This window comes from Penicillium nucicola (genome assembly GCF_028828085.1).
Source record: "Penicillium nucicola strain IBT 29836 chromosome Unknown utg000007l, whole genome shotgun sequence".
Lineage (NCBI taxonomy): Eukaryota > Fungi > Ascomycota > Eurotiomycetes > Eurotiales > Aspergillaceae > Penicillium > Penicillium nucicola.
This window is the reverse complement of record NW_026643131.1, coordinates 943,520-964,421: the sequence shown is the minus strand read 5'-3', so window position 1 is coordinate 964,421 and position 20,902 is coordinate 943,520. Positions and strand designations below refer to the sequence as shown.

At 50.2% G+C, this 20,902-nt stretch overlaps 11 protein-coding genes across 11 annotated transcripts; 6 read left to right on the top strand and 5 right to left on the bottom strand.

Moving 5' to 3' along the window:
- Positions 1–221: 221 nt before the first annotated feature.
- N7511_007422 (isoleucine--tRNA ligase ISM1) lies at positions 222–3,215 on the top strand (the record flags this gene model as incomplete). Its single annotated transcript, XM_057129799.1, has 1 exon — positions 222–3,215. The coding sequence occupies one exon, from the start codon at positions 222–224 to the stop codon at positions 3,213–3,215; it is 2,994 nt and encodes a 997-aa protein (XP_056982867.1).
- A 307-nt stretch (positions 3,216–3,522) lies between these two features.
- Positions 3,523–4,706, top strand: N7511_007421 (opsin family protein; the record flags this gene model as incomplete). Its single annotated transcript, XM_057129798.1, has 5 exons — positions 3,523–3,665; positions 3,713–3,779; positions 3,884–4,371; positions 4,441–4,575; positions 4,628–4,706. The coding sequence occupies 5 exons, from the start codon at positions 3,523–3,525 to the stop codon at positions 4,704–4,706; spliced, it is 912 nt and encodes a 303-aa protein (XP_056982866.1).
- A 290-nt stretch (positions 4,707–4,996) lies between these two features.
- Positions 4,997–5,779, bottom strand: N7511_007420 (uncharacterized protein; the record flags this gene model as incomplete). Its single annotated transcript, XM_057129797.1, has 2 exons — positions 4,997–5,456; positions 5,505–5,779. 2 exons carry the CDS (start codon positions 5,777–5,779, stop codon positions 4,997–4,999), a joined length of 735 nt encoding a protein of 244 aa, XP_056982865.1.
- A 32-nt stretch (positions 5,780–5,811) lies between these two features.
- On the bottom strand, positions 5,812–6,436 carry N7511_007419 (uncharacterized protein; the record flags this gene model as incomplete). Its single annotated transcript, XM_057129796.1, has 2 exons — positions 5,812–6,257; positions 6,334–6,436. 2 exons carry the CDS (start codon positions 6,434–6,436, stop codon positions 5,812–5,814), a joined length of 549 nt encoding a protein of 182 aa, XP_056982864.1.
- Positions 6,437–7,144: 708 nt separating this feature from the next.
- On the bottom strand, positions 7,145–8,151 carry N7511_007418 (40S ribosomal protein uS5; the record flags this gene model as incomplete). The annotated part of the gene is made up of 3 exons (XM_057129795.1): positions 7,145–7,402; positions 7,465–7,722; positions 7,882–8,151. 3 exons carry the CDS (start codon positions 8,149–8,151, stop codon positions 7,145–7,147), a joined length of 786 nt encoding a protein of 261 aa, XP_056982863.1.
- Positions 8,152–8,694: 543 nt separating this feature from the next.
- N7511_007417 (Mpv17/PMP22 family protein) lies at positions 8,695–9,453 on the top strand (the record flags this gene model as incomplete). Its single annotated transcript, XM_057129794.1, has 5 exons — positions 8,695–8,705; positions 8,763–8,817; positions 8,873–8,978; positions 9,047–9,352; positions 9,407–9,453. The coding sequence occupies 5 exons, from the start codon at positions 8,695–8,697 to the stop codon at positions 9,451–9,453; spliced, it is 525 nt and encodes a 174-aa protein (XP_056982862.1).
- A 517-nt stretch (positions 9,454–9,970) lies between these two features.
- On the top strand, positions 9,971–10,787 carry N7511_007416 (eukaryotic translation initiation factor 4E; the record flags this gene model as incomplete). Its single annotated transcript, XM_057129793.1, has 3 exons — positions 9,971–10,144; positions 10,195–10,266; positions 10,320–10,787. The coding sequence occupies 3 exons, from the start codon at positions 9,971–9,973 to the stop codon at positions 10,785–10,787; spliced, it is 714 nt and encodes a 237-aa protein (XP_056982861.1).
- Positions 10,788–11,705: 918 nt separating this feature from the next.
- Positions 11,706–12,120, bottom strand: N7511_007415 (uncharacterized protein; the record flags this gene model as incomplete). The annotated part of the gene is made up of 3 exons (XM_057129792.1): positions 11,706–11,762; positions 11,816–11,907; positions 11,964–12,120. 3 exons carry the CDS (start codon positions 12,118–12,120, stop codon positions 11,706–11,708), a joined length of 306 nt encoding a protein of 101 aa, XP_056982860.1.
- Positions 12,121–12,904: 784 nt separating this feature from the next.
- N7511_007414 (putative C6 transcription factor) lies at positions 12,905–14,466 on the top strand (the record flags this gene model as incomplete). The annotated part of the gene is made up of 2 exons (XM_057129791.1): positions 12,905–14,074; positions 14,122–14,466. 2 exons carry the CDS (start codon positions 12,905–12,907, stop codon positions 14,464–14,466), a joined length of 1,515 nt encoding a protein of 504 aa, XP_056982859.1.
- A 103-nt stretch (positions 14,467–14,569) lies between these two features.
- N7511_007413 (sugar porter family MFS transporter) lies at positions 14,570–16,201 on the bottom strand (the record flags this gene model as incomplete). The annotated part of the gene is made up of 4 exons (XM_057129790.1): positions 14,570–15,462; positions 15,514–15,840; positions 15,893–16,084; positions 16,129–16,201. The coding sequence occupies 4 exons, from the start codon at positions 16,199–16,201 to the stop codon at positions 14,570–14,572; spliced, it is 1,485 nt and encodes a 494-aa protein (XP_056982858.1).
- Positions 16,202–16,629: 428 nt separating this feature from the next.
- On the top strand, positions 16,630–19,338 carry N7511_007412 (glycoside hydrolase family 78 protein; the record flags this gene model as incomplete). Its single annotated transcript, XM_057129789.1, has 1 exon — positions 16,630–19,338. One exon carries the CDS (start codon positions 16,630–16,632, stop codon positions 19,336–19,338), a length of 2,709 nt encoding a protein of 902 aa, XP_056982857.1.
- Positions 19,339–20,902: the final 1,564 nt, after the last annotated feature.

Genomic DNA, 20,902 nt, shown 5'->3' with positions numbered 1-20,902 from the left:
AGAGCACATAACAGGATATATATTCAACGCGAACATGAGAAATGAGGAAAGAAATACCTCGAGAAGAAAATGAACAGGCAAATATGAGTACCAAAGACTACTTACATCCCATATTAAATCCAAAGTTACCAAAATCCATGATTGCGAGCCGAAGCTCGGTGGTCCATACTTAACTGTGAAACTCCGCGCTCCGAACTTTCACTCCTCCGACATGCTGGACAATGCCGGAACTGGCGCGGTCGATCCCCCGCTCCTGGACATCGACTTTAAAGCTTCCTAAGTCGTCGTTTCCCCCTCGAGTCTCGCCTGTTGATCAAACAAAGTATCTAAAACGATGCACCGATGACCTCTACGCCTGGCAACGTCGCGAGAGACCAGCCGATAACCCTTTCGTCCTCCACGATGGTCCGCCCTACGCGAACGGCGAATTGCATATTGGACATGCGCTCAACAAAATCTTGAAGGATATAATCTGTCGCGTACAATTAGGTCGAGGCAAACGGGTGCGCTACGTGCCTGGATGGGATTGTCATGGACTTCCGATCGAACTCAAAGCCCTCCAAGGCCTACGCGATATGGACATTGCCAATGGGTCAGTCAGTGCAGCTGTAATTCGCAAGTCAGCGCGCCAGCTAGCCCGACAGACCGTGAAGGAACAGATGAAGGGATTCCGTGGGTTTGCAGTCATGGCCGACTGGCAGAATCACTGGAAGACAATGGACAAACAATTTGAAATGCGCCAGCTGGGTATCTTCCGGCAAATGGTTGATCGAGGTCTTATCTATCGCAAGTTCAAGCCAGTATATTGGTCACCTTCAACAGGGACGGCTCTTGCGGAAGCAGAGCTGGAATATCAGGAAGACCATGTGTCTACCGCTGCGCTGGTAAAGTTCCCTCTGGTCGATGTTCCGAAGCACCTTGTTGAAGACCCTCTTCTCAGGGGAAAGGAATTGAGTGCTGTTATTTGGACTACGACACCCTGGACACTGCCTGCCAATGCTGCCATTGCTGTCCATGAGTCTTTGGAATACACGATTGTTCAGTCAGAGAAATATGGTCATCTTCTCATCGCTCAGTCCCGGTTTGAGTACTTGCAGAACACGCTCAATGAGGACTTGTCCATCATTATTCCGTCTATCATGGGATCGGAATTAGCAGAGAAAACTACGTATCGACCTCTTTTCAGGGGCCCAGAAGCTCAGCCCCAGCCCATCATCGCCGCCGACTTTGTCACTGCTGATTCTGGATCTGGTTTGGTTCACTGTGCGCCTGGTCACGGAATGGATGACTACGAAGCTTGTCTTGCCCGTGGAATTCCTGTGTTTGCTCCCGTCAATGACGAGGGCAGATTCACCGAGAAAGCGATGCCCCTTGATCCAACTCGGTTGACCGGAAAGCCTGTTCTCGGAGAAGGCAACACAGCAGTCTTGGAATATGTCGCATCTTGTGATCAGTTGCTCGCACAACATCGGTACGAGCACAAGTACCCCTATGACTGGAGATCGAAGCTTCCGATCATTGTTCGGGCCACCGAGCAGTGGTTTGCCGACGTAGCGGACATCCGTGGAAGTGCCCTTCGAGCCCTGGACGATGTTCGCTTCGTCCCTGAAAGCGGCAAGCAGCGACTGGAGAACTTTGTGAAGAATCGAAGTGAATGGTGTATCTCACGACAACGCTCATGGGGTGTTCCCATTCCCGCCATCTACCACCGGACCACTGGCGAGGCGGTCTTGACCAAGGACAGCGTCTCACATATCATGACCACGATTGAAGAGCGGGGCATTGATGCCTGGTGGACTGATAGCGCCGATGATGCTGCATGGATTCCCCCAAACTTGCGCAATGAATCTGGAGCAGGGTATCGACGTGGAACAGACACCATGGACGTGTGGTTTGACAGCGGTACCAGTTGGGCAGAGATTGATGTACCCACTGAAGGCCGGAGTCACCCTGCCGACGTGTATCTCGAAGGTAGCGACCAGCACCGTGGATGGTTCCAGTCTGGTCTTCTGACCTATATCTCACACCAGCTCGGCTCTGAACAGGGTCAAACCCCCCGTGCTCCGTTCAAGAACCTCATCACCCACGGCTTCACCCTGGATGAACATGGCCGGAAGATGAGCAAGTCGATTGGAAATACCATTGCCCCGCAAACCATCATGGATGGAACTCTGCTGCCTCCTCTCAAGCCCCGCAAGGTCAAAGGAAAGAAGCCAGTCGAGAACCCGGAACCTGTCTACGACGCACTTGGCCCCGATGCTCTTCGCATGTGGGCGGCCAGCAGCGACTATACTCGGGATGTAGTGATTGGAAAGCAAGTTCTTCAGACCGTCAACACCAGTCTTCACAAGTTCCGTGTGACGTTCAAGCTACTTCTGGGCGCCCTCGCCGATTTCCGACCCGAAAACGTTGTTCCATATGAGAAGTTGCAGTTAGTGGACCGGATTGCCTTGAAGCACCTTTCCGACATGGTTCTCACCTCTCAGAAGGCGTGTGACAACTTTGAATTCTACAAGGCTGTGAACATGATGAACCGATGGGCCAACCTCGAATTCTCCGCTTTCTACATGGAAGCGATCAAAGACCGTCTCTATACCCTGGGTGCAGATAGCTTGAGCCGCCGGGCTGCCCAAACGACCTTGTTCTACATCTACCGTCACCTCCAAGAGGTATTGGCCCCCGTCACCCCACTGCTCGTGGAAGAAACGTGGGAACACACGCCCGAGGCCATTCGCACCCAGACCGAGCACCCCTTGCAGCGCTTGGTTTCCGCACCCGCCCCGGAATGGCAGGATGTCTCCCTGGACACCAGCTACCAAGAGCTGACCGTGGTACACTCGGCCATCAAGAACTTGCAGGAGCAAGCCCGCAGCAAAAAGCAACTCGGCTCATCCCTGCAATCCTTCGTGCACCTCGCCCTCCCCAGCAACTCAGGCTTATTCCACCAGTACCTCTCCGAACTCCCCGACCTCTTTGTTGTATCTTCCCTCACTCTCGGATCTCAGGCTGACCCTGTTTCCACTGAAATCACCGAAGCCGAATGGCAGTACCAAGAAGCCTTCCAACTCGGTGGCCAACCAGGCACTGTTCACGTGTACGCGCCACAGGCAGGTAAATGTCCCCGGTGCTGGCGTTATGCGGTTGCGGAACCAGTGGAAAATACCATCTGCGACCGGTGTGAGACGGTGGTGAGTGAATTGGAGGCAAATGCTTGATATGCCTTGTATACCCTTTGTACTATAGACTTGATGCAGACCATCATTAATTCCGCTCTACGCTGTGCCACTGTACAAAGAAGACCAAGAGAGCATTACTGTAGGGTAATCGAATAGTCATAGCAAATAGTCCCAGCAAATAGTCCCAGCAAGTAGTCGCAGTAAAAATGTTGAGATCAAGTTCTGAGTATGACGACAGGTCAACTTTGATGACGCTTTTGCCAATCATGACCCTGATTTACCGGACACAACTCTTCCTCTTCTTCTTTCCTCTTTCTCTTCATCTTTCAATCATCACATATCCATCATGATATATCCTCCTCCTCCATTTGACGAATTCCCATCGCTGACGGCCCCGGCCACCACCTCTTCGGTGGCGCCCATCCCCACCGTGATCCCGGGGTTGGAAACCTGGCAGGAGATTCACGATGTGGGCATGCGAACTCTCTGGTAAGGGCTTCTACCGGACAATGAAGAACAGACTGACCAGGAAATAGGGTAGTGACGGTGCTGATGGGCGTCTCCTCGCTGGTCTTCTACCTTCTGGCAGCTCGCGCTCCTCTGGTGAGTTGATCTTTACCCCGGATCTACACCCCACATCTATGCATCATCACTTTCCTTCCACTTCCACCCATAGTATAACTCTTCTGTACTAACAATATCTCCAGTCAAAGAGAATCTTCCATATTCTAACCTCAATCACAACCACAATTTCCTTCATCATTTACCTCGCCCTAGCCACAAACCTTGGAAGCAACTTTAGCTTCAGCGAGCTCCACGAGAAGCACAAACATGTCCCAGACACAACAACCCAGGTGTTCCGCCAGATCCTCTGGCTCCGCTACCTTAACTGGGCCCTAACAACTCCATTGATCTTTATCAACTTCGCTCTACTCTCCGGCCTGCCAGGTGCGAACCTGCTGCTAGCCATATTTGCCGACCTGGTCATGCTCTCTACCGGCCTACTCGGCTCATATGCAAACCACGGCCGTGAACGCTGGGTGTGGCTGACCATCTCATGCATCGCTTACCTGGTCGTGATCCACCATATTGGATTCCATGCGCAGAGAGCAGCGAAGACCAAGGATGTGCGCACGAGACGCTTCTTCGGGGCTGTTTCTGGGTCTGCGATTCTGGTACTGGCGTTGTACCCTATGTGAGTACTCGAAATAGGCTCCTTCAATGTAGCCACAGACAAGGATGAAAGTGCTGACGGTATTGATAGTGCACTCGCGGCTGGACCCCTCGCTCTCCAGCTCAGCGTCGATACGGAGACTGTTCTTTTTGCCATTCTGGATGTCTGGACTCAGGGAATCCTTGGATACTGGCTTCTTCTGGCCCATGATAGCTCGCAAGGAATGTAAGTTGTTGCTGCTGCTACCCCGTGCATGATCATCTACTCACATTTACAGTACCCTGCTCATGGATGGCTTCTGGTCTCGTGGCGTTGGCAATGAGGGTGCCATTCGCATCGAGGAAGAGGGCGCTTAAGTACAGTATGTTATGCTGCACACTGAATGATTCTTGAAGGATTGCCATTCGTTCTTTCTTTTCAGTTGATCAGAATGTGTTTGGTACCTGATATGATTTCCACGCACAAGTTACTTTTCTCCACTCTCCAGTCGGAATTACTCTCTTTCCTTGATGCTTGTTTTCTGCATTTCGTTAAATGTACCCAAAGTTAATTGGCAGACTGCCTCGCTATGGAATGATATTTGAAAACTACCTCCTATTCCTGGGTATTGAACACCTCATTAATCATGAATCGTGAATGTAGAATCTCACCCAGAAGAAGATCTGGACGTTGGCCTGAAAATACTATCCCACTCTTCTTCTTCCCATTGCTCAAAAGCAACCTGGCTCACCTTGCGCCCCCTCTGCAATGTGATCATTTTCAGATCCTTCAACAAGTTCAATTTGACCATTCCCATAGGAACAGCCTCCAGGTCAAAAGGTTTAGACAAGCGAATAGTCACATTGCGCATGTTGCGAGGTAGCCACAATCCAGCATCCACACAGTGCGCTTTGAAGTGAATAGTTCGCAGATTGTTCGGGTCAAACCAGTGCAAGAAGGGACCAGCATCAACGACAAAGCCAGAAAAGGAGATAGTTTTGATCTGCAGACGCTTCACAGAGAGGCCCATAGCCATGGCCCGGATCTTGGCCTTTTCGATGGCATGCTTGTCGAGGTACTCGCCGTATCCAATGTCCGGGTTCAATTCGCCAGTGCCGTAATGTCCACTAAGAGCGATGAGTCAAGTGTTGCAACGCTAGCCCAGATATACTTACTAGTAGACAGGATCAGCATACATTTTCCCACTCATCTTCCACCCGGTCTTGATCTGTTTCCACTGAGTGCTTGGAGCAGAAAAGATGTCCGGCTCAAGCGCCATCCCCAAATCCAGAGTTTCGAGCTTGGTATTCAGCCAAACAGCCTGCCAGATGTACGTTTGATATGAGCGGAGCATGCCAGTGAGCTTGAGAGAACGCAGATTCCGAAATTCGCAAAGCGGCTTCAGCTCAACGATAGCAAGAATCCCATCATCCTTTTCTTCCACGTCCATAGCAGAGAACAAATCCAGCCCCAGAGTCGACTTCAGTCGAGGGAGCTCCCCCAAGATGTACCACCGCGGAATAGCAGAATCGGTTTGACAGGCGTAGCCAGATCCGAAGTGGTAGGTGAGCCGAGAGGAGTAATCGGAGGGGGAGACAAGATCTCAGTAGCATGAACGGTGGTGCTCTTGGGACCATCGAAGACCTTGGAAGTAGTATCGATGGACAGTTTCCGATCCAGATTGGTCGCAGCACTGAAGGAACGAGTTCGAACATGATGGGCTAGTCCTTTGATACGCGCAGTGGTATTCCTCACGCTGGGATGACGTCGGAGACTAGAAATTGTAGGAAGATCCGCCGTACTAAGACGGCGACGTCTCTTGGGGATGTCTTGAAGATGAGGAGCTTTCTCTGTATCCGCTTGCTCTGTGCCCGCTTGTCCTGAGGCCATGTTGACGGGGGACTGATTGAGCAGGTTCGGAGTTAGGGCTGGAAATGTTAGTTGGTCGAGTCTTGGATGACAACAAGACCAGAAGCGAGAAAACAAGAATGCAGGATCCCCTACCTTGCTGACGCTTCTTCGCAACCTCTTCTTCGTAAATGGCGGCGTCTTTCCAGAACTCCACTCCCATGAGAGTGCTCTTCCAGTGGGCAGGATATTGTTCCATGATTCAAGATCACATCCGAACCGAGGCACGGTACAAGAAAGACATGAGAGGAAGTTCAGAAAAGAGATGGAAGGTAGAGAAACGAAAGAGGACGAAAGAGGACGAAAGAGGACAGTAGAGGAACAGAAGGGGAATGCGCCGGAGAGGAAGGTGTCGTCAGGTACTGCCTGCACTGAGGTCCGAGTTGCTCTCAGCTGAAGGAGTATGAGGGAAGCATTGCTTGTAGATTGTTCCTAGACAACTTGATTGTGTATGTCTTTGTCTTTGACGATATATGTACACTCTGGTATCATGTTTCATAGACTATCTACCCATGTTGAACCAATCATGTTGGGACTGGGACTTTCAACACGGACTGGAGTTGGACGGAATTGTTATGGACAGAACAGAACAGCCTCAATGGCATTGAAGACTAGGGATTGTCCATAATATCATATGCTCAGTCGACCCGAAATAAGGTTTAGACTACAGATCAAAGTATGCGGCTCTGTTGGAGGCTCAAGGACACTCTACAAGACACCTGCAAGAGGTGTATCTACACAAAACAAGATGGCTGGCAAGACCGTGGACTTCGCTATTTTGTGTCCCTCTAGATACATCCAGTGGTACGGGATGTCTCCCGCACACGATATTTCACCAAGCACAGTGGAGAATTTTTAAAAGAAACCCGTTGGAATTGTGGAACAAAAATCATGCATCATGGCGGACCTAGTACTTCTTGCCCTGGCGCAGGACGTCACCGAACTCCTCAAGAGGGCTGCGGATGAGCTTAGTGTCGGCCCAGAGGTTGGGGGTAAGGAAACCGTAGGTGTTGACAACAGCGACGAAGGTGGCCTTGAGGGTGTTCTCAAGGGTCTTGGTGGAACCGGAAGAGGAAGTGTAGGCATCCTGGACACCGGCGAGCTGGAGCAGACGCTTGACGGCGGGGGAGGCGACAAGGCCAGTACCGCGGGGAGCGGGAATGAGCTAAATTCTCGGTTAGAAATCGAATCCTTTGCACCATAGAATTCCTGCACAAGGCTACTTACACGGACGGAGACGGAACCACACTTGCCGCTCTGCTTGACGGGCAGAGAGTGGGGCTCACCAAGGTTGGTACCCCAGTAACCGCGACGGACGGGGAGGACAGCGAGCTTGGCGATGGTGATGGCGGCACGGATTGCGGTGGCAACTTCCTTGGAGGTCTTGATACCGAGACCGATGTGACCCTCGGAGTCACCGATGAGGACGATAGCCTTGAAACGGGTACGCTGACCGGCACGGGTCTGCTTCTGGACGGGCTTGATCTGTAGGTTGAAAGTTGCGTCAGTCTTCTTTTGATCTTGAAATTGTTGTTCGAGGGTGCAGAAAGAGAGCTCGGTGTCTCATTGCGCAATTGTGCGCATTGTGCGTAACTGTCGTAATTCGATTCCGATCCCATTCCTGCTGCGATTGTCGATCCGTACCTTCATAACCTCATCCTTGAGCTTGGGCAGGAAGAAGTCAACGATCTGGTACTCCTTGACGGGCAAAGAGTGGAGGTAGATCTGCTCCATGGAGGTGATCTTGCCGGCCTTGACGAGACGGCCGAGCTTGGTGACGGGCTGCCACTCCTTCTCCTCCTGCTTGGGGCCACGACGGCCACGGCGGCCACCACGACCACCACGGCCACGGTCACCACCACGGTCGCCGCGCGAACCGAAACCACCACGTCCACGGGGAGCAGCGTCAGCCATTTTGATGTTTTTGAGTGACGGGGAGGGTTGTCGAATTGAGGTTTGGTCGTCGTGGTATACCGGGGCTCACTCTGTTGACCCGAAATTTGCGGCGGGTGGGCTAAGCGAGTGAGAGCCCTAGTGGAGACCTAAGCCCTAACGTCCCAATCGGGTGGGCACGTGTGATAGCGGTCACGTGATGGACTAGATCTCCGAGCTGATAAGTGGATAAGGAAGAACTACAACACTGACACTCGCGACGATGCCAAGTATGAAGAGGAGGGAGATGTGAGAATATAACGTGTATTCAGCTTTACAGCGTACATATATATCAGCTTCAGGCAAGCGAATCTACTTCATAACTTGCATAAATATCCCCTTCCCCTACGTCACTCTAAAATCTGGTTGGCGGCTGCACTTCCTAATCGAGTAATGCGACAGGGCATCTTCGTTCTCCGCAATTTAAAGATCCTCGTTCCCCCAGCTTCCTTGCATTCGTTCAGCGTTCTGTTGTGTTTCCTATCTTTTCTGTATTGCTTGTCTATAAGCATATCGGTTGTCATCATGCTTCGCTGGTAAGCCCCTTGTTCACCACTCACCACGGATTGCATTCACCTCTAACCTTGGTTCAGGTACCAGTCCAAGTTGGCGAAGAGGCCAATCCTCACTGCGAGCATCACCAGTGCAGTACGACCCTCGATCCCTCCTTCCCTTTGTCATCGTCATACTCATCTCAACACAGATCCTATTTGGTAGCGGTGATGTCCTAGCACAACAAGCGGTTGACCGCCGCGGTCTCGAGAAGCACGACTTTGGCCGAACTGGGCGCATGGCGCTCTACGGTGGAGGTAGGCTACATATCTCTTTCTACAATACTGTCATTGAACTCTGCAATTGCTGACATGTTCCTGTCCAGCCGTCTTCGGTCCCGTGGCCACCACTTGGTTTGGCATCCTTCAGCGTCACGTCGTCCTCAAGAGCACAACCACCACAACCATGGCACGTGTCGCAGCTGATCAGATCTGCTTTGCCCCCATTCAACTCACTTGCTTCTTGTCCTCAATGGCTATCATGGAGGGCAGTGACCCCTTGGAGAAGTGGAACAGTGCCTTCGTTCCTGCCTACAAAGCCAACCTGATGGTGTGGCCCTTTGTGCAGGGAGCCAACTTTGCCCTTGTTCCCCCAGAACTGCGTGTTCTGGTGGTCAATGTGGTCAGCTTAGGTGAGTAGCATTCCATTGTTGGTCAAGTAGACCAGTCACTAACGTGATACTTAGGCTGGAACTGCCTGTTGAGCATTATGAACAGTGGTGACGATAACTAGAGGGCTTGATCTAGAGATACCCTGGCCTCCTGGTCTGTCATGATTTCTCTGCTTTTACATGGCGCTTCATATGGGATTTTTCGGTTGGGTTGTTATACACCCTAGGCATGTAGTCGTATTTGGTCAGCAGGAAAAGGTTGTAATATGTTAACAATTTACTCATTTTGATTTGAAAGAAGTGAAAATCAGAACTAAGATCTAGAATTAAAAACATAAAATAATCAACAAAACATCACAATCATGCAGACATGAAAATGAGAGAAAATGATCTATGTACTCTGTATGGCCGGAAAGCGGTGATGTTCGTCGGAAGGCAATTTTTGTCGAACTCCAAAACTTCATCTTTGCGGTTAATTGTCAACTCACCATTCACTGCCTGGAGCAGACCTTTCTCTCCTGACCACCATCTTTTCTTTTCTTTGTGTGAAAGCTGATTGCGCTTTCCCTTAAAAAAGTTCTCCCGCCTTTCATCCGACATCTTCACCTTTCTTCTCCCTCCCACCCCACATCACGCAACATGGCCGCCGTCGAGAATGGTACCCCGGCTGTCGCCGATGAGAATGCTGCGCCTGTCGAGAAGGTCGAGTCCGGTGAGCCGGTAACCGTCTTCCACAACGCCGAGGACTTCAACGTCAAGCACCCTCTGATGCACGAATGGACCCTCTGGTTCACCAAGCCCCCTAGTGGAAAGGTAAACTATATTGGATGGATTCATTGAGTTGATATTGATGACTTTCATAGGGTGATAACTGGAACGACCTCCTCAAGGAAGTGGTCACTTTCAGCTCCGTCGAAGAATTCTGGGGCATCTACGTATGTCCAGCCCAACCACTGATCACCACCCAACACTAACCCCTCGCCTCCAGAACAACATCACTCCTACCTCCGAACTCGGTCTCAAGGCCGATTACCATCTCTTCAAGAAGGGCGTACGGCCCGAGTGGGAAGACCCCCAGAACAAGCACGGTGGCAAGTGGTCCTACCAATTCAAGGACAAGCGATCGGTCCCCATCGACGAACTGTGGCTGCACGCCCAGCTCTCCGCTATCGGCGAGACCCTCGAGACCGACGACGACAACGAAGTCATGGGAGTGGTTGTGAACGTGCGCAAGGGATTCTACCGCGTTGGTCTATGGACACGCACCGTCGGCAAGAGCATCCAAGGCGATAAGAACACCCGCACACCCGCACAGGGCAAGGAGATCCTCGAGGCGATCGGACAGCGATTCAAGGACGTGCTCCGATTGAAGGAGGCCGATGTGGTGGAATTCTCGGGCCACACCGACAGCGCACACAGCGGCAGCACGCGCGCCAAGGCCAAGTACACCGTCTAAGGGGGACGAGACGAATTCAATGACGAACTATGAAGAAGAAGCAAAAAGGGGACGGGGACGGGGATGTGGAGGACGCGGATTTCACGATAATGGACCAAACAATCGAGTGCGAAGGTATTGCTATTACTGGACTCGATGGGTGGTGCTGGGCGCGATGTGAAATGACATAGGGAACCCCATTTACTCTCTTATGCACCCCCACTGCATAGTTCTGCAGTGACGACCTGATTACTTGCGACTTGTATCTTACTCTACCAAACACATTTTACGCTTATGCCGTTCGGATCGTGTCTTGGTCTTGTATGTCCGGGAGAAATCCCCCATTACCCTACTCTAGATGGAGTACAAATATGACCTATTGATGGATGCTTTGTCGACGTGAGTCCAAGGTCTGTAGTCTCAACAGTAGTTCTTATAGAATTGTGAATATCTTGGTTTCTCACTCGTCGCTGATACTGGAGAGATACTTTGACGAGTACATTCCCACCCACTCTCCATTGCCTATCAAATCTTAAACAAGAGTGGATGTGCTGCTTATCTAGTGAAGGATAGTTATGCGACCTTTTTCTTGCAACTGAGCTTTTTCGGATCCACACGGTGCACATAGCTTCATAGATAATCAGTCGGTCTATATATATGTTTCCCTGCCAATAACCAAAACCAAAAAGATTATTTCCATGTTTCATTTTCAAATCAAACCAAGTAATACCACATTCAGTTCCAAGTAGAAATGGTACGAAATAACCGAAAATGATCCTCTTTGACGTCGTCAAATTACACCTCTTCACCAAAACGATGTTCAAAAACTTTATCGCATATAAGCTCTATAATTCTATTCTAAACCTTTATGTCGACTCCGTCAAGTCCCGCTTCCAAGAGCAGACAATTATAAACATTGACGGGTAAAATAGACCCCTCTCACGACGAAGGCAAGACACAAGCAATGTTCGTCGCCAGGCTCACCTTCGACAAGAGCTAGACAACAATCAGCAAGATGGTCCCATTGTACCAAGTTAGTTCAAACTTACTGGATCACAGCATGCTGCACGCTCACCCTCCTCACATGAGCTATAGGTGGTACTCCCGTCATCGGCCTTGCTCAATTCATTCGCGCGAGTGCCTGTCCAGCAGTTAGAATGAAACTCCAAAACGAACACAAGATAGTAGGAAACATACATGTATTGCCAGTGTACAAGAAGGTTAATAATGGAGCTTGGATCAGATCCTTGCAACATAAACCAGGAAACCCAGCTGGAATGGGGTTGACTGGTTTGATACAGGTGAACTCGCTGCTTGCGAGAGCAACCATGGTAGCCAAGGCGAAGAGTCGCATTCTGTATAAAGCTGAACGGTGTGAATTGCAATTCAGGGAATGATTTATTTGTTTGAGTTTGTTTAGCGAGCTCAAGACTTGAGATCTTGTATGTCGATCTCTCGATCCGATCTACCTTGGGTTTCCGGATTAGGTGGATTATGTAAGGGGTATCTTATGCTTTTGTTTTCTTTCGTTGTGAGCGTCGATGTTGATTTGAGCAGCTTATTGACTCCGAAGAAAGGCGTATGTTATGCATATCGCGATGTGTAGCTTGGTATATCTGCTTCTCTAGGATTTCAGAGGATCATTGACTTCAAATTAATCCATCATCCTACTTTCCAAATCGAGACCATTGTAAACATCAACGATTCGACTTCACCAGGAAAGCCGAAGAAGCAACTTGGGAACTAACTCGATCGATCTCCAACCTTGGAAATCTGGCGGGTTCAATGGATGTTGCGGGTATATGATGACTCAGCATCAAGCCCACCTCGAGCTTCAATTGTGTACTTCGTGTACTTCGAGTCAACTTTCTTTGGGGATCAAGAATCCCTGAAAGGCATGCAGGCCCCTCACAAGAGAGCAAGGGCGGGAGCCTGTGTGAGTTGCCGGTAGGTACGATATCATCCATAGAAAATGGTATGCTAAGGATGTTAGCACACGAAAAAGACGATGCATCCCAGCAGGCAATGGTCGAACCTGCGGACCATGTCGATCTTTGTCGGTCCCATGTAGTCTCGAAGAAGCCACTGGGAACCCCAGTCAGTCGAATAGCCCTCCAAGGATCATGAATACTCCACAGATGTCCGTTCAAACCGGCCAGGAGCTCTATCATGAACTGGTTCCTTTGTATTTTCGCTACATTCATAATGTGGCCCATACCATGTTTCACGAAGCAAGCTTTATGCGTCAACTACATGAAGGCCAAGCACCACCCATCTTGGTGTATGCCATGTACGCACTGGCTGCGAGGTTTTCCAACCACCCACACTACAATGATATCGTCCGTGGTCAGCGGGGAAAGCTAGGTGCATCCGCAGTGGAAACTCTTATTCACCAATTTATCACCACGCCAAGCCTGGAAACGGTACAGGCCCTGATATTAATCGGCTACTACTATGGCGGGGAAGGCAACACGAAAGCCAAGCACATCTACAGCGGACTCGCTAGGTTGCATGCCGAAGCTTTGGGGATGCCGGTCATTCCAAAGGATGCCACTATAATGCGCCAAGAAGAGTATCGGCGCACTTGGCTCTCTGTCCATATTGCGAGTCATTGGACGGCAACAGACATGTCTATCGAGTCGGTCTCATTTACGCATGGCCCAGAGTCCACACCTCTGGAAGTGGATGATGTGGCATTTGCTAGTCTCGACCCAGTTCCAATGCAAACACTTTCACCGTGCAATATGTGGGCGCATATGGCAAAGACGCTAGAAATCTTCAACAAGACCAGTGCACTTCTCCGACGGCTAAGTCAAGGCCTGATACCGTTTGATGATTATTGCATAGAAGCAACGCGGCTTGAAAAAAGTCTGGATGAGTGGGAGAAAAACTTACCCCCGAATCTACAATACAACATGGAAAATATTCTGTCTTGCGTCAAGAGTCGGCTTGGTCGAACGTTTCTAGCAATGCACATTGGTCGTCACCACTTCCGCCAAATGCTCTTCTTCCCTTTCCTTGACGCACGCAGCAACCGAGAGACTTCGAGCTTTTCTCAAGGAGCAGCCAGATGCAAGCAAAGTGCGAACACCGTCTCCGAAATAATAAAACATAGCACAGATATTGAAGGCTGCGATCTGAATTATTTCATTTACGGCCACATTGCTGTGATAAGTTCCTGCGTTCACCTCCACGCGTTACTTTTCAGTGACATTACCGAGGAACTTGCTATGGCAAGACAAAGACTGGTCTCAAACTTCGAATATTTAATGAGAATCAAGTCATATTGGCCTGTTGTTGATCATTCTGTAGGTTTCCAATGCAAAAAAATCAGAAGCCAAACTAACCATGTCAGGTGGCACGACTACGCAAGTTTCAAAATTCTTGCCAGGATGCGATATCAGATCCATTTGTGCTTGATAACTGGATGTCCCGATTCCTGACTGAGCATTCATCCGATCTCTCTGAGCGCCAAATGCCGAAAATGCCACCTGATGCGGGCAAAGAACGTACCATAACACGTCATGCGAGCGTAGTTATCGAGCATACTGCAGAATATCCACAGATGCCTGGCACTTCCCAAACAATGGACTATATACAACTTGGTCCTGGGGTGCCGGGCCTATCTGACTTGTTACATGACGAAAAAGTTACCAGCGAGGCTCTTGTTAATCATGCTATTGATTGGCTGCTGGATTAATGCTACAGGATTCAGCTCAATATAATTGCTTCATGGCTATAATCACACACCCATAGATCAAATCCAAAATCCGAGTCCAATTTGAAGCTCAGACAGTCGAAAATTAGACGGCGCTTTCGACGTGCAAGGACTTGGATTCTGCAATCTTCACATTGGCTTCACCGTCCTCAAGTTTGGAAACTTGGTCCGCAACAAGGATGTCCCCGAACAATTCCTCAATCTGCTCCAGAGTCTTACCGCCGGTTTCTGGCAACAGAAAGAAGTATACAAAAGCCGCAACCATATTAGTGGCAATGAATAGAGAATAGTATCGCCAACCGACATTCTGAAGTGCCGTGGGTGTAATCTGGGACAAGACAATGGCCGACACAGATTTGCAGAACACCGCGAGAGCCATACCGATTGCACGAAGAGAAAACGGAAGAATTTCTGATGGCACCACCCAGATCGTCGCATTGAAGAAGACAGCATATCCACAGGAATATAGGAAGATCATGGCAATTGCAGCTCTCGCGCCACTTATATTGCCAGTGCTTGCATCGCCATACAAAGCCGACAGCGCCATGCATATGGCAATCATCACCGACAAGAAACCAGAACCAACCCACAAGGTTCGGGTGCGAGGCCACTTGTCAGCAGCGAAGAACAGGTAGATGACCTGACCAAGGACACCCATGATACCATAGATACCACTGATCATCAAGGAGGTTTTACCAGTGAATCCAACCGCTTCATAGAAGCTACTCTGATAATTTTGGATGACAGACGAACCACTGAATTGGCCCATGATGAGAAGGAAGCAAGCCATCGAAGTACGGTGGAGATATCGACGAGAGAGAAGATTTGTAAGGGACTCTTTGAAACTTGGCCCTTGAGTCATTTCAGCTTGAATATGGTGTCGGATCTCCCCGAGTTCCCGAGCTACCGTTTCTTCGTCGTGGCCGTGCAAGGTGGTCAAGACGGCGCGAGCCTCTTCATACCGTTCCTGTCGAACCACTCCAAGATGTTAGTCCTTCTTCTTGGTATGCTTGTCTGGTATATACTTACACCAACGAGGACTATACGGAATGAAGCAGCATCCAAGGGCCAAAGCTATGGGTCCTGGTATCTGCATTGCAAGCGGAATCCGCCACTGAGCGTTTCCTTTCGCATATGCACCACCATAGCCAATCCAATTGGCAATAAAGAAGCCGATAGCAATCATGAATCCCTGAAGACCAACTATCATTCCTCTGTGCTGGGCAGGCGAGATCTCGGCGATATAGGTGGGCACGACAGCCAGAAGGATTCCACATCCCATCCCAGCGAAGAAACGTCCAACGATCATCATGCCTGCATTTACCGCTGCAGTCTGGAGGGTGGCACCAACAATTGCTATCATGAGCCCAAGTTAGCAGAAGTCAGATAGCTGAAGAAAGAGATTTACCAATCATTGCACTGGCACATATGGTCCATCGTCGACTAAACTTGTTGGCCGAGTATCCGGCCCCCAAGGTACCAATTGCCTGGCCAACATTATACAAAGACACGATGGCACCTGTAAGAGCAGCATTGGTCCCAGTTGGGCCCAGCATGGAATACTTGAACGTATCATGAGCCAACGTCGTTGCAATGATACCTATTCCTGTTAGTGCTGCCATGATCAACCATTCATCAGCATACCTGAGTCTACCCCATAGACAAAACCACCTAGAGCAACCACCAGAGTAACCAGAACAAGAGTCAATGGCACCATTTCGCTAGTAACTAGGTATCCGATATCTGCATTCTGCCTGCAAGAAGGCCGGTATTTATAGAAGTCGGAATACCAACCGGATCCTAAACAATCCGAGCCGCTCAGCCGTGAGTACAGTCTTTACAGACTCGATATAACTATGAAAGAGAGTCTCGTCTTCCCCATGGGGGAGAAAAGTCATCTCGGTGGAGCTATAGCGGCGACAAACCAATCACAGCCCAAGAACGCCGGAAAAGAGAAGTATACGGGGGGTTTGGCCGATGCCCAGAATTTCCGCCCAAGAACACCAATGGAGATGTGGTCTCGGTGTTCGTGTCAATTCCCTCCGTGCATGTCCACAATCCCGGAGACCTATAAGTATATGTGAGGGGCCGTAGTGGCGCCTCAGAGCTGTTTCTTTTCGAAATTTCTCAAGGCTTCATTTCACTATGGCCTTTCCACTCATCGAAGCCCCCACTGTCGAACAGCATTCGACAGGGCTCGGGATCGGAGTCGCCACGCCCCGTGTCTCCTGGCGATTTTTGACATCAGAGGAGACAGTCAAGGGATGGGAGCAGGTGGCCTACGAAATCGAGATTTTCCGTGACTCCAAGTCTCGAGAGACATACAAAGTGACAAGCAATGAATCGGTTCTGGTCCCTTGGCCAAGCGAATGCTTGAAATCGCGCGAAAGCGTCCAGATTCGAGTTCGAGCATACGGGAACTTTCAAGACGTGACAGACTGGTCACCATGGAAAACAGTGGAAAGTGCACTACTCTTCCGCAGTGACTGGATCGGCGTGCCAATCACAAGCCCAGAGCCCACACAACCCGAAAGTCCTCTACGACCGATTCGATTCCGCAAAGCCTTCCATCTTGGAAATGCGGTTATAGATCGAGCGCGCCTTTACATCACCAGCCTAGGTGTTTACCGTGCATTCATCAACGGCCGCCAAATCGGAGATCAATGTATGGCACCAGGATGGACCAGTTACAATCATCGTTTGAACTACCAAATTTACGACGTCGCACCACTCCTCAATCCTCAAGGCCCAAACGTCATTGCTATCGAGGTCGGCGAGGGGTGGTATGCAACTCGTCTGGGGTTCAAGGGTGGGCGCAGACAGCTATACGGAGATCGTTTGGCAGCGCTTGCTCAGCTGGAAATTCAAATTCAAAACGATAAGCCTGACATGTCGATTGTGACAGACTCAACATGGACTTGTTGCCCAAGCGCCATTGTCAAGAGTGAAATCTATGATGGGGAAGTATACGATGCACGCGAGGAAGATCCTAATTGGAACATGCCTACTCTCGAAACGGACAAAGTCCCTTGGATCTCTGTACAAGAGTTGCCCTTCCCGGCTGCAACTCTTGTTGCACCCGATGCACCACCTGTTCGAGTCACCGAAGAGATCAAAGCTGTGCAAGTGATTGAAACCCCTTCGGGAAAGACTGTGGTAGATTTCGGTCAGAATCTGGTTGGTCGGCTGCGCATTGGCAATTTGAATAAATCGCCAGGCAGTAAAGTGACCTTGACACATGCAGAAGTCCTGGAACATGGCGAGCTTGGTACGCGACCATTGCGGCATGCAGCGTGTACAGATGAAGTTATCTGCGGTGGTGCAGAACTTCAAGATTGGTCACCGCAATACACTTTCCACGGGTTCCGTTACGTTCAAGTTGATGGCTGGACAGCCGAAGATTCAGATCTGTTGACCAACTTGACGGCTTTCGTGCTGCACACTGACATGGCCCGGACGGGATGGTTCTCCTGCTCCCACCCAATGGTCAACCAGCTGCACAACAATGCCTGGTGGAGTATGCGTGGCAATTTCCTATCAATCCCTACGGACTGTCCCCAGCGTGATGAGCGCCTCGGATGGACTGGTGATATTCAGATCTTTACTCCATCTGCCAGCTTTCTGTACAACACGGCTGGAATGCTAGGAGACTGGCTCAAAGATGTCGCAGCAGAGCAACTTCTCGAAAGAGATGGCTGTGTTCCACCATTCGTTGTTCCCAATGTCATCAGTGAGAAGCTATGGCCACACCTCCCTCAAGCAATCTGGGATGATGTGGTAATTTTGACACCGTGGGATCTCTACCGCTCATACGGAGATACTGATATTCTCCGTCGTCAATATCCTAGCATGTTAGCATGGATTGACCGTGGCATTCGCAGAGGACCAGACGGTCTATGGGACTCAACCCTCTGGCAACTCGGGGACTGGCTCGATCCAACAGCACCCCCAATCGAGCCAGGCGATGCCCGCACAAACGGAACACTAGTAGCAGACGCCTACTTAATTCATGTGACAACAACAATGTCCCAAGTCAGCGCCGTCCTAGGCAACACAGCCGACGCAACACGCTTCCAAGCAGACGCGCAAATGCTCAAAACCAAGTTCCAAGCCAAATACATCGCCCCCTCAGGCCTGCTAGTCGGTGACACGCAAACAGCCCTAAGCCTAGCAATAATGTTTGACCTATTTCCAACGCCATCCCAAAAAGAGACAGCAGCAAACCGACTGGTGGAACTAGTCCGACTCGCCAAATTCCGCGTAGCAACTGGCTTCGCAGGAACACCAATAATAACGCACGCACTTACGAGAACAGGCCACGCTCAGATCGCCTACAGAATGCTCCAAGAAAAGAACCGTCCGTCATGGATGTATCCAATAACTATGGGGGCAACAACAGTCTGGGAAAGATGGGATAGTATGCTTCCAGACGGAACAATAAACCCCGGTGAAATGACCAGTTTCAACCACTACGCTCTCGGGTCCATCATCAACTGGCTTCATTCTAGTGTTGGTGGTGTTACGCCTCTTTCACCGGGATGGAAGGAGATCCGTGTTGCTCCGATTCCTGGTGGGACTGTTACTTCTGCCGAGGTGGTTTATCAGACTGCCTATGGGCGGTTAGAGTGCCAGTGGAGGGTCGTCGAGAGACGGTTTAAGATGGGACTGGTTGTTCCGTGTAATTCGAGGGCTCTGGTTGTTCTGCCCGAAGAAAATGGCGAGAGTGATGGTGTGTGGATTGGGTCGGGTCGTTATTCGTTTGAGTGTTTGTTGAAGGAGAGTTGTTCGGAGGGGTGGCCTCCTCAGCCTATCATTCCTATTATGAGGAAGCCTGAGCCGGAGAATATTGCTTAGTGGTATACCTGTATTGGTTGGAACAGATTGGCCGGATAGATGGTATCAAATTTGGAAGTCATTGCATTGCTTAACTTATTCTGCTTCATTTAATTGGTACAACTACTTCGGATAACGGAGATGGATTGGGCAGGGGTGGAAGCTTAGCCTGTTCACCTTGCAGTAGCTCACACTCGATGGTAAGCTTGTATCTGTTGGCCAATAAGGGATGCTCGGATTTTAAGACCTAAGCTGTCTTTCTCCGATGATTTCCCGATATTCTTCGAGTTGGGCATCTGTGGCCAGTCAAATTGGAAAGAACTCCGTGACTCATTGTTGAAAATGGATGTCCTCGTAGATCAATTGTCAAGTATGACTCTGTATTTCTTATACTCCGACTCTGGATGTCGTCCGGAGACCCCCGAGAGCGCATAATCACCAGTGGATCACTTATACAAGCCCTCTGACTGGCCAAGGATGTCGCAATATCAGAATTCCGATCCCCAGAAGTCGCCCGTAACTCCATCTCGGTCGTCGGCCGAGCGATGTCGGAGCAGTGAACCTGCCAAATTAAAGCAAACTAAACCAGAAGCAAGCAAGTATGCCCGTATTCAGCGCTGCGGTAGGCATCAGTGCCCAATTATAGGACATCATCGGCGTTGAGAGGAGCATGGCGATCATATCTGTCCGTATAGGGGCGATCATATAGAGCCCTGATGACGCGCGGTCGACCAGCGAGCCCCATAGAAATACCGTAGCCATCCGAGTCGGATTTTCTTGAATTCTTATATTCCAGGAAGTCTCCCACGCGACCCTATCTCCCGTCCCCCCATCACCCCCAATTGCCAATTTTTAGCGTGGCTGATAACATTGGTGGCCCAGACCAGCCAAGGGCTTGGGGGCTCTACGCCATTTGAGGGGACGAGAGATTGCTGACCATGAGGGCTGCTGTTGGTGGAAGCCTATCAAGCGAGGTCGGAGGCCAAGCGGCCAAGGGCGTGGCCATGCCTGGTATATATGCGGCCGTGTCCCCGGTGATCGCTTGGAGGATTTTGACTTCTTGTCTGCACTCAATGTTGTGTGACTCTGTTGACTCTGATACATGAAATGTCACTGACCATCACTGACCATTACTGACCATATCAAGGTCACTGACCATCACTGACTACTCATCATGACCAATCCTTATCACGAGTCTTGGCTTTGATCCACCTCACCATCTGAACACAGCACAGAACACACTAAGACACGTTGTTACGAGAGAATAATTACCCCGGATATCACGGCTTGAACCGAACCGCAACCGAAAACAGCGACGACTCCCATGCACTCTTCGCATTGGCTGGATACGAGTACTATGGACACTCGGAACCTGTCGCGGAACCTATCGTGGGATCAATCGCCCCAGCAAAGCAGGACAACTCCGGGGTATGTAGCACTGGGAGCTCAACAATGAGACATCTCCGAAACTCAAACCAGAGTGGACAGGGACTTTGACGCGCATTGGTTGTTGAGAGGCGATAAGCACGCGGGGAACAGCCCCAACGTTGCATGCGGCGAGAGTGGCGGACCAGGGGATCCCGAC